At 43.7% G+C, this 12,551-nt stretch overlaps 1 protein-coding gene across 1 annotated transcript; it reads right to left on the minus strand.

The window, feature by feature from the left end:
• Positions 1 to 7,330: 7,330 nt before the first annotated feature.
• Positions 7,331 to 8,344, minus strand: FANCF (FA complementation group F). The gene has a single exon (XM_056851930.1). The coding sequence runs from the start codon at positions 8,342 to 8,344 to the stop codon at positions 7,331 to 7,333; it is 1,014 nt and encodes a 337-aa protein (XP_056707908.1).
• Positions 8,345 to 12,551: the final 4,207 nt, after the last annotated feature.

Consider the following 12,551-nt stretch of genomic DNA (forward strand, 5'->3'; position numbering starts at 1 on the left):
TGACCTTGAGCTAGTCACAGCTCTTTCGGCCTCACCTACCTTGCAGGTGTCTGTTGTGGGGAAGGGAAGGTGATTGTAAGCCGGTTTGAGTTTTCCTTAAGTGGTAGAGAAAGTCGGCATATAAACACCAACTCTTCTTCTGAATATACTTTGTATCACAATTGAAAAATAAAACCACTCAGGCTTTGGCAAACTATTGGCAGGGGCTTCAGGACTAGGAAATATCCATGAAGAATAGAGGTCAAGGACCCACGGTTTGTTCTTGACACATAAGAGGTTGCCTCCATTGTGTTAAGAGACTGCACTGCAACCTTCCTGGTTACTTCAGCTTTAGAGCTTCCACTTGTTCTATCACAGCACATAGACATTTTGCACCAAAATGGGCACTTACGTTGTTTGAGGACATGAAAGCAAACCATCGCATTTTAAATTACCTTGTAAAAGAGACGGGACCAATTGTTCGATCCTTAACAATGTCAGATTTTTTTCCTACCCTTTCTCTAAGAAAATTAGGGCTGCGTGCACGAGTCTAATTTATTTTCACATTTTCTGAAGGTTGGCCAAGTCAGTCTTTCAGCCCAAGGCCATACAATAAACTTCACAGCCAAGCAGTGAGTTCAATTTTCATATCCTAACATCTAACCTAAAAGGGATGCTGTTTATAATATCCTGATACAGTTTTTTGCTACTGTTATTCGAAGAGTCTCGTGTACTCCTTTTATTTATATTGTATGCCTACAGGCATACAATCTGCCTAACAGATTTCAGTTTTATTATAAAAATAAATAAATACGCTTCCTCTGCAATGTAGGAAGTTCTATGAGAAAAGCAATTTCCTATACAATTGGCCAATTTTGCTTATATGATCTCAGTTCAGAGGAGTGGTTTGTTCCTAAGGGATACAAAGGACTAGGAGGAAAACAGTCTTGTAAAGAATTCTCTTCCCATAGAAGGTTCCCTCTCTGGAATAACAGAAGAACTTACTTGATATACAAGTGGGGACTCGCAAGAAACTTGAGGGTAGGGGGCATTACCCCACTTTTATTTCACTTCTCCCATTTTTCTCTGCTTGTCACTCTCCATCCTGCCACCCCTTCTCTTATTCTTCTCTCTTTCTGCCACCCTACCCCAACTCTCTCTGCCTCCCAACCCCAGCTCTCTCCTCTCTTTCTGCTCCACTACTCCAGCAGTCTTTCTCTTTCTGCCCCCCATCCAATTACTCCTTTTCACACACCCTGCCCCAACACTCTCTTTCTCTTTCTGCCCCTACCCCAACTCTCTTTCTCTCTTCCACCCTCAGCCCCGCTCTCAGTGGCTTGCCCAGACTGCTTCGGGTGGGCACACTGAGGGTCCCCCTGAGACAGCCCCACTTGGATCGCCTCACCCAGCGCCGTGGCAGGTGCAGCGACGCTTGAGGCCTCCCCTGCCCTCTTACCAGGTGACTACCAGCAACAGCTGCCTCTGCAGCTGGGCCTGCAGTGTCTCCCGGGCTCCCCCATGCCTGTGGCCAGGCCCAGAGCAGCTCCCAATGACCATCCCTGCCTGTCTCCAGGGCTCTGCCACAGCAGCCACTGCCACTGGGACCCTCTCCAGTTGCCCAACGGTTAACAAAAAACAGTTTTTTAACTCCCCCATTTTTGTCTGTTTTCAGATTTTTCTGTGAACTTGGGGAGTACCCAAGTCTGAAGAAACATCTGCTTGGTGTGAGTGTGCCCCCTATCTGCGGAATTAAGTATCCGCAGGCAGGGATCTGCACAGGTGGGAATTACACATATAGATACTGTTCTCTGGCTTTTGATAGGAGCATACCATAGTCTCAGTTTCAAAGTCAGATTTTCATCTCTAATGTGGATATGATCTATACCTCTAGTTGCAGTAGTCTCCTTCTCTACTATTGTGTTTAAATGTGATTCCATAAAACCTTGGGCTAGCTCCAGCCATAAATAATACTTACAGCTCTTTATGCAACACATATTTGCTTTTCATTCCCCTATAGCTGTTACATAATGAACATTGGGGAGATTCAAGTTCCAAACACACATAAGATAAAATTACAAAGCAATTGTAACATATTACAGAGCTGTTCTGAACTCAGCCGCTTTCACCCCCAGTATCAAGAATAATGAGGCTGTAAGAGCCAGCAGTACACACATTTAATTGTCAGCAGCATAATGATTTAAATCTCATTCCCTTGGGACACTCCATCTTTTCTCAGCTGAAAGGGCAAGCATAGCCCATTACAACATTAAGCAGCTGATGAATGACCTTGTTGTTCTACTTGTGATTCACAAGTAGATCATGCCCAATTAAAGCCTAAGAGAAATCAATTGTTCATTCCTAGGCCATTAATAAGAAATTAATGCATTTACTAACATATATGAAATGCACACATAAGTATGTGTAGCATACCACTCCTCACCTCACTACATTTTACTGGAAGTACTGGCAACATTCCTCAGGCTATTATTACAGCAAATGGCTAAACGTGTGTTCAATGGAGTTTTACATATTTTATGGGAAGGAAATCAGAATTTTAGAGTATTTTATTGTAAACTTTATGTTGTGGGGGTTTAAGGTCCTTGTATTCTTCTTTTAATCCTGCATCTTGTAGCATAGCAAGGCTGACATGGTCTTTGGCTATTAGCAATACATAACTTGATGTAAGTCAGTCTTTCAGTTTAGTCCATAGTGGGCAGAGAGGAATGAAATAAGTGACGGCTGTATGAGGACAGGGATCCTGTTTTAACCTCAGTTCAGCACCTACAAGCACTGATGCAGGACATGGGCTATATGTTCAGTATCAGGCACAGTGCTGGTTATAATAGGAAGAAACTGTGTGTGTGTACCACAGTATCTATAATAAAGCAATGTGAATGCTTGTCTGTCTGTGGCAGGTAGAAAATACAGCTAAGAGTTTCAAAGCCAAGGAATAGAGAATAAGACTGCTTTTGTCATACTGCCCTTATACAAATCTATGGTGAGACCACACTTGGAATACTCTATACAGTTCTGGTCACCACACCTAAAAAAGGATATTGCAGAGCTTGAGAAGGTACAGAAAAACCAAAATGATCAGAGAGCTAGTTACTGTGTTATGAGCAGTTAAAATGCTTAAGGCTGTTTGTGTGTGTGTGTGTAAAGTGCCTTCAAGTCGCAGCCGACTTATGGCGACCCCTTTTGGGGTTTTCATGGCAAGAGACTAACAGAGGTGGTTTGCCAGTGCCTTCCTCTGCACAGCAACACTGGTATTCCTTGGTGGTCTCCCATCCAAATATTAACCAGGGCTGACCCTGCTTAGCTTCTGAGATCTGACAAGATCAGGCTAGCCTGGGCCATAGCTTAGAAAAAAGGTGTGTTAAGGGGAGACATGATAGAGGTCTATAAAATTATGTATGGTGTGGAACGGACAGGGAGCTTTTCTCCCTCTCATACTAGAATGTGGGGTGATATTCTGAAGCTGAAGGATGACAGATTCAAAATGGACAAACTGAAGTCTTTATTCACACAACGCATAAATTGTGGCTCTCCCTGCCCCAGGATGTGGTGATGGCTGCCAACTGGGAAGGCTTTAAGCGGGGAGTGGACATGTTCATGGAGGATAGGGCTATCTATGGCTGCTAGTCAAAATGAATACTAGTCATGATGCATACCTATTTACACAATATCAGAGGAACATGCCTATTGTATTAGGTGATAATTAGGCAGCATAATGCTGCTGCGGTCATCTTGTTTGTGGGCTTCCTAGAGGCACCTGGTTGGCCTTTGAACAAGACTGCTGGATTTAATGGTCCTTGGTCTGATCCAGCAGGGCTTTTCTTATGTTCTTATGTAAAACTGGCCACTAGCTTCAAGATGATTGTTGGAGTTGCAGTGTCAAAAATGAAGGAAATCAGAACATCCCTGGAGTATTTGCCATGGAACAGTTTACTCACTAGAAGGCAGGAAGGTGGAGGAAGCACAGTCAGGGAAGGTGGACAATATTTCCTCTTTACAAAAAAAAGGGGGTGTTAACAAGTTCTCTACCACTTCCTTTGTAACTGCATACACCCTTAATCATGGCCATCCTAGCAACCATTGAAACTTCTAGATGTTTACCTTTACAGACTTTTACCAAGTTCGAAGTCTTCCTGCAAGATAAAGTGAAGCCTCAGTCACAGCTACACAGAGAAAAACGTGTGCTCCTTAAATTCGGATGTTCTATCTGATTTCTTTTACAGAATAGTTATTTTTTGGCAAACAAAATGTACTGAAAATTCTTACCAATATCAGAGAATAACATGGCTAAATGCCGTTTTGGGGGTTAGCCTATGAAGTGCACAGAAACAGAGCCCCATAAAATAATATTGGAAGCACAGTGAACTATATGTTTGGTGAGCAGAGCCTGGCCAATAAATGGAACATATTCTTAATGCTTGTAGTATCCACCCACAGAATTGTGGCTAGTCAGAAGAGGTTTATTTAACCATCAGTATTGTTACTAAATATAACACTTTGAAAGCAAAGAAGGCAGGTAAAAAACATCCAGCAAGTTTGACATGTACTAAAATCAGATTATTCGTGCAGCCTAGTCCTATGCAGGTTTACTCAGAAGTTCCACAATGCTCAGTGCAAGCATGGATGGCAGCCTTAGGCGGTTACCGCACTTTGTATTCCCAGCGATGTATTAAGAGTTTGAAAATGTTATATAAAAAAAGGGTTTTTGGATACCACGGCTTATAAATGATTGGAAGACGTCTTCACAGCTATAGGGGCCAAAGTGCGAACAGTATTTTTTATAACGTTTTCAAACTCTTAATACATCGCTGGGAATACATAGAAAGTGCGAACAGTATTTTTTATAACATTTTCAAACTCTTAATACATCGCTGGGAATACAAGCGCAGTAACCCCCTTAAACTCATGTCACAATACTGCACAGCTTGCAATGAGCAGCTGCCTAAAATGACAAGAAAGCAAATAACAAATGTTTAGTTTCCTGGTGAGCTGGGAACTATCTCCTTAATATGAAATGCCACATCATGTACAGAGCAGAAGACTCACACTCATCACCTGAAGTTTTATAGACATCAGTTCTATACAGATTATGAATACAATGCATACACATATACAAGCTAGTGAAAATCCTTTGTCTTGCACCATATGTAAAGTTGGTCCTTTGTACTGGGGAAAAAACTCATCTCAATTTACTTTTTCTTTGTGACCATTTTCAGTAGCCAGCAACTTCATTTCTCTTTTAAGTTCTGAGTGAAATGAAGATAACAAATCATTAGGCCACCAGTAATCACAAATGCTACCATAATAGACAAGTAAGCTTATCTTCTGTGTCAGTTGGGTCATCTGCTTCCTTTCCCAAAGCCATATTTGTAAAAGGCTATAATTTTATGCTTACACAACATCATAGAGATAAAGCTATCATCCTATACATACAATACTCCTCAGGATGACTAGTACACAAGGCAAAGCAACGGAAGGATCTTGTTTCTCCCAATTCCATTGACTCCCAGAATCATTATAAATGCTACAGGCTTTGAACCACTCTATGAAGACGCTGCTGTGCATGTGACATGTGTACACAGGGCCACTGCTTCTCAAGATGCCAGTAAGGACCTGATTTGAGTGATAGGCTTTAAACTGAGGAAATATATGAAGAATGCAAACTTTTAAAGGTAGCTCTTTTTTGTTATTACTTATGGCCTGAAATAAAAAAGGGAAAACTGTCCATACAAAATGAGAAACGTTAAGACACTTGTATTATCCTTTTATTGGTAGAGATAACCTACAAGAACCAATCATATCTTATAGTTTTATAACTAATGAATTTATGGTATCATTCTTATGCTTAGATAATTCCTTTGTTCTTTTCATTAGTCAACCATGACAATGACAGGGAATTGATAAGTCAGCAGTGAATGGAAATATGAAGAGTGAAAGATACACTATCAGAATGAAAGATTGATACACATAAGGCACTTCCACATAGAAAAAGATCCCCCCACCAGAAAATTGCATGTAAATGAATTGTCAAATTTTACATTCTCTTTCTCTCTCACACACACCGCCACTCCTATTTTACTGCTGAAGCCATTGGCCATGGGTTCCCAGTATATAGTATGCTATTTAAATATCACTTGAATAAACAATAGACATACATGGTATGAATACTTTCTTTAAAATTATACAAAAATGTTTATGTAGGAAAGTTGTTCAAGATTAACTTGTAACAGATGTTTTAAATATACTGTATATTTTTATAAACAGGAGATTCCTCATTGATCTCACTAAAGAAAATGTAACTAAGATGCTGGTAACTTAGTGAGAAATACAAGCACTTATAGGGGAAAAACAACAACCACCTTTATCAACACCCAAATGTTGTAGCAAGAGATTTTTGGGGGATGCAGTTTAGTACCTAACTCCAAATGAAAACAAATAAACTAGGCCCAAATCTAGAAGGCAACTCTTGGTTCTTGAAAACTTAGCCATACGAACTCATATTCAGACATACTAATGGAATAGCTGGATCAAATCACTCCCTTCACTAACTTGTCCTCCACGAGATAAAAAGAAAAAGTCTCAGCAAAAGGAAATTAGATGTGCAGCAGAAGGGATTCATTTGTTCCATTGAATTGCACCCATTTGAATGCTGTTTCCAACACAGAATTTTTTAACAGTGGAAAGGCGCAAACAGATTTAATTACAAAGTTGCAGCTTTGCTTTTAACACTCTCGTTTGGGAAGGTGGACAACTGAAGGGACCTCGAGTGTAGAGCAAGCTAAGAAGCAACGCCGCTAGTGAAAAATTGGATTGACAATATGGCGCTTGTTCAACTTTTTACAAAAGTCCCTTGGATTATTAAAGTGGACGCTGTCACTGAACGCCCTGCAGTTCTGGAGTGGTGCCATTCGCTTTTAGGACCACAAAACCCCGAGTTGGCAAGGTACTTAGAAGGTTGCCGCTTTGCTTTTAACACTAGTTTGGGAAGGTGGACAACTGAAGGGACCTCGAGTGTTAAGCAAGCTAAAAAACAACGCCGCTAGTGAAAAATTGGATTGACAACATGGCGCTTGTTCAACTTTTTACACAAGTCCCTCGGATTATTAAAGAAATGGACGCTGTCACTGAACGCCCTGCAGTTCTGGAGTGGTGCCATTCGCTTTTAGGACCACAAAACCCCGAGTTGGTAAAAGAGTGGTAGGTTTTAATCTCTGGGCGTTTTTTCTTCTTCATCTTCTTTTTTTTAGTGTATTTGTTTTTTTTATTTTTATAATATAAAACAAAACAAACAAACACAGTAATAACAAAAAGAAAAAGTACAAGAGAGTATCAGTTCTCACGAGGCCCTCACAACAGACCACCTGCCACCCGAGGCCTCCGTCCCCACGTCCAGCAGGAGGTCTGTCCACACGCTCAAGCCCCGGACTTCGAAGTCCCCATCTCGGGCTTTCAGGCGCTTCAGCTGGGCCGCGGTGTCGCCGCGGAGAGGCTCCGGTCCCCGGAGGAGGCCGCCGACCAGCTCCCGCAACTCCCGCCAGGTGACCCGGTCCTCCCCCTCCCCCAGGCCGCCGTCCGTCCATCCGCCTCGGCGCCAGTCGTAACTCAAGCGGCTCCCCCAGGCGTCCAAGAGGCCGAAGCAGCGGGCGCGCAGCTCGGGGTGGCGGCCGCACAACGCGGCCACCCACGGGGCGGGCAGAAGGCGGCAGAAGGCCGGGAGGCGGGCCGGGTCCCCCCGCAGCAGCCAACGGAGCAGCAGCGGCGCCGCGGCCTGGGCCTCCCCGGACGGCTCCAGCAAGGCCGCCGCCGCCGCCCTGTACAGCACGGGGCCGCGGGGGAGGCGGTCCAGGAGGGCCGCGGGAGCCCCGCCGCCGCCGCCGCCTTCCTCTTCTTCTTCCTCCCGCAGCCGCGACAGCAGCAGCTGGGCCTGGGCGCGGAGCTGCGGCGTCCCCCGGTCCCCCGCCGAGGCCTCCTCGGTTGGAGGCGCCCAAGGCAGGCTGAGGAGCTGGGCGGCGGCCCTGCGCCGGGCCAGGAGCGGGACGAAGGGGTCGGCGTCCCGGCCCCCCGGGGACAGGAGGCCGCGCAGCAGGCGCTGGTAGGCGGCGGGGGGCAAGGCCCGGTTGCCCAGCAACGCCAGGCCCAGCAGCTCCGGGCAGCGCCTCAGGCTGAAGCGCCGGCCCAGGCGCCTCTCCAGGGCGGCCCTGAGGGCCGGCTGGCCGTGGAGCTGCTGGGAGAAGCGGCCCCAGGCCAGGGCCCGCTGCAGCGTCGCCGCGTCCCAGCCTCGCACCAGGCCCGAGCGGGACGCCGCTAAGAGGCCCGGCAGCTGCTCGGCTTGGGAGAGCAGCGTCTCCATGGCGACGGCCCTCGGAGCGCGCGGGCCTCTCCCGCCTGCCGTTGGCGCCGCCGGTTTGAACGGCGGCGAAGCCCGCCTTTCCTGGGGGCGACGCTCACCAATCGCGAGGGCGCTTCCTCTGGGACGCTATTGGGCAGAGGAAGTGCCACTCTTTATGCGATCGAGTAAAAAACAAAAACCCTCTTCTGATGGCAAAGGAAGACGGTCTTGCCACTGACGTCTGTCACGTTGCTGGTCGACGTTGCCTTTTTAGCAAGGATTGCGTAGCAGGTTTAGATTATCTGATTACCGGTTGCTTTTGTATAATGTCTGTAGTTAGCAGCCAGTGATCCTTTATTTATTTATTTATTTATTTATTTATTTATTTATTTATTTATTTATTTATTTATATAACATGACATAACACATAAATCAAAACACTTTTGCATAATGTCTGTAGTTAGCAGCCAGTGATCCTTTTTTTTATTTATTTATTTATTTATTTATTTATTTATTTTTATAACATAACATAACACATAAATCAAAACAAACAAATACTATAAAAATAAAAATAACAAAGAAAGTACAAAAGAGTATAGATTATATAATCTGGCTAATACATACAAAATGCAAAAATACCCTTTTGACCACCCACCTTTAAAATTTACTTTATTAACAATAAAATTAAATAATAAAAATAAAACTAGTTTCTATAACTCACTAACTCTTCTGATGGCAAAGGAAGACAGTCTTTCCACTGACATCTGTCACGTGGCTGGTCAACGTTGCCTTTTTAGCAAGGTTTGCGTAGCAGATTCAGATTATCTGGTTACCGGTTGCTTTTGTATGTCTGTAGTTAGCAGCCAGTGATCCTTTTTTAAAATTATATATATATATATATATATATATATATATATATATATATATATATATATATAAAAACAAATCAAAGCAAAAATACTATAAAAATAAAAAAGAAAGTACAAAACAGTATAGATTATATAATCTGGTTAATACATTCAAAATTGCAAAGTTACAAAATGCAAAAATACCCTTTTGACCCTCCACCCACCTTAAAAAGTGACCTATCACCAGACTTCCGAAGAAGTGTCTAAAAAGTTTAAAAATTACTTTATTAACAATAAAATTAAAGAATAAAAATAAAACGTTTCTATAACTCACTAACTCTTCTGATGGCAAAGGAAGACAGTCTTTCCACTGACATCTGTCACGTGGCTGGTCGACGTTGCCTTTTTAGCAAGGCTTGCGTAGCAGATTTAGATTATTTGATTACCGGTTGCTTTTGTATAATGTCGGTAGTTAGCAGCCAGTGATCCTGACACACTGGCATGCAGGTTGTTGGGTAGGTCGATAGGCAGGAGGCTAGGAGGGAAACTGAGGTTTTCCTCTCTGTATCTGCTCTATGAAGTTCTGATTTGCTGCTCTCTGGTCACTGCGAAATATTGTACTTTGAGTTTTGCTGGACTTGCATGATTCACTGGATGCAACAGCTGGATTAATAATAACAACAGCAGTACCTCTGGAGAGCAAAATCTCTACTTTAGGCAAGATGCCGCAGACCACTGTTCGTGTGTGGGGGGCCTTTTAACTATCCTGTTGTTCACATTTATCTATTAGTTTCTGATGAATTTAATATGTAGGACATACATGTTACATGTAGGATATGTGCTGTTACAATTAAGAATAACCAGCAATGAAGAGCAGCTACAGTTAAGAGTAACCAGTATCACCGCGTTGATGCCAATGTGGTGTAGTACAGTTTCCCAAACTTTTTTGAGTCATGGAGCACTTTTCAGGAGAGAAATTTGTCACCCAGCACTAATTTGCATCTTTCGCCTATGTACTAAACCAAATGACAGTAGTATTTTTCTTTCCAATCTTTTTGTGGGCAACTAGGAGATGTTTCGCGGAGCACCAAGTGCTCCTTGGAGCACAGTTTGGGAAGCTCTGGTGTAGTTGGTTCTTGTAGGTTATCCGAGCTGTGTAACCATGGTCTTGGTATTTTCTTTCCTGACGTTTCGCCAGCAGCTGTGGCAGGCATCTTCAGAGGAGTAACACTGAAGGACAGGGTCTCTCAGTGTCAAGTGTGTAGGAAGAGTAATATATAGTCAGAAAGGGGTTGGGTTGAGCTGAATCATTGTCCTGCAAAAAGTATCAAAGGTAATGTGCTAATCATTGTCCTGTATGTATCAGTATTAGCACATTGCCTTTGATACTTTTTGCAGGACAATGATTCAGCTCAACCCAACCCCTTTCTGACTATATATTACTCTTCCTACACACTTGACACTGAGAGACACTGTCCTTCAGTGTTACTCCTCTGAAGATGCCTGCCACAGCTGCTGGCGAAACGTCAGGAAAGAAAATACCAAGACCACGGTCACACAGCCCGGATAACCTACAAGAACCAATGAACTCTGACCGTGAAAGCCTTCGACAATACTCTGGTGTAGTGTTTACAATGTTGGACTAGAATCAGGGAACCAAGGTTCAGATCCCCACTCTGTCATGGAAGCTTTCTGTCTAACCTTGGCCAGTCCCATGCTTTCAGGCTAATATCCCTCACAGGGTTGTGAGGATAAAATGGCAGAGAGGAAAATGGTATAAGCTGTGTTGGGTCCCCATAGTGGAGAAAGTGAAGTCAATAAATAAGCTTTGGCCATTTCACATGTCCACCTAGTGCTCAAGCAGTCTGGCACAGAGAACCTGCAGTGCATCCCTTGTACAGCCCTAATTATGGCACAGTGATTAGGACAGCAACTAATACCTGCAGGCACAAGCTCCAGGGCTCCTCTCAGACATAGATCCACAGCCTTTGGCAGCCCAAATAAAACTAGCAGCAGCCTGCAAACAACCACCCCATTGCTTGGGGGAAAGCTAGGGCCACACAGCAAAGGAAGGAGTGCCATTAATAACATTAGAACAGTCCTGCTGAATTAGACCAGTGGTTGATCTAGTCCAGCATCCTCTCTCAAAACCAGTTACTCTAAAGGACCAACAATAGGACATAAAGGCCAAGGTCTTTCCCTGATATTGCCTTCTACAACTGATATTCAAAGGATAACTGCCTCTGAATGTGGAGGTTACCTTTAGTCACCATGGCTAGTAGCCACTGATAGATCTATCCTCCACGGATCTATCCAATCCCCCATTAAAGCCATCTATGCCCATGTCATCCCCCAGCAGTGAATTCCACATTTTAAGCACTCATTGAGTAAAGAAGTATTCCTTTTTGTTCATAATTAATCCACTTCCTGTCTACTGCTATTCCAATCTCAACATTCAGCCAGTTGTGTAGCATATGGGTAACTCTTCTGTGACCCCAATTCACAGATACTACTGCCCACCACAACCTCTGTCATACAGGTTCAGGGATACAGGTAGGTCAGGCCGTCACAGTTCACCAACTTTCTTGTCTCATTTTAATATACAGAGAGCCCTGTGCTTTCACAAACCAGGTCTCCTCTCTCATTCCCAGAGACACTGCCAGATAAGGCGGCCCAGTCCGCTTATCACTCAGCCATTTCATAGAGCTGTTGGGATTGGGACCCAAACATTGGTGCAATCTCATGCTGCCACCATTTATTCATGTGTGTGTGTGTGTGCGTGCGCGTTTGTATACACATATACATACAGAGAGGCAGAGACTGGCAGGTTTATGTATGTGTGTGTTTCCCTGAGACAGCATACATTCAGTCAGCAGGATTAACCAGAAAAGAGTTAACTTTTATTAAAAGCTTTAAACAATATTGGGGTGATTTATGTAAATAGATGTTTCTTAACACTTGAACTTTTGATCCCTAACTCAATTTACGCTTCCAAATCTATTTGTTAAGTATGCTTTCCAAGTCTAGCTTCCGTTTACTATTTTCTCACTTACTGGCTCAAGCTGTCATCTCCCTTCTACATAGCTCTCTTCAACTGCATTAATGACTCTAACTACCAGCTCTCCTCCCAATACTCCATCAGTTCCCACTGGCTGTTTGCAGTGTCGGAACTGGACCTGGGGAGGAAAAGCAGGTATGGTCTCCCTGCAGTTGGCAACGCCTGGTGAGGACTGAGAATGACTGGTCATTGCCATTCAAACAAGGTTTGATTGCTTCTCAAGTGTTGGAATATTATAGAAAGAAATGACAGGAGCTAAGGCAATACAGGAGGAATACAGGTTAGATGGCCAGTTGATATCAGCCATTAATTAGCTGCATGT

This window comes from Euleptes europaea, chromosome 6 (assembly GCF_029931775.1).
Source record: "Euleptes europaea isolate rEulEur1 chromosome 6, rEulEur1.hap1, whole genome shotgun sequence".
Classification (NCBI taxonomy): domain Eukaryota; kingdom Metazoa; phylum Chordata; class Lepidosauria; order Squamata; family Sphaerodactylidae; genus Euleptes; species Euleptes europaea.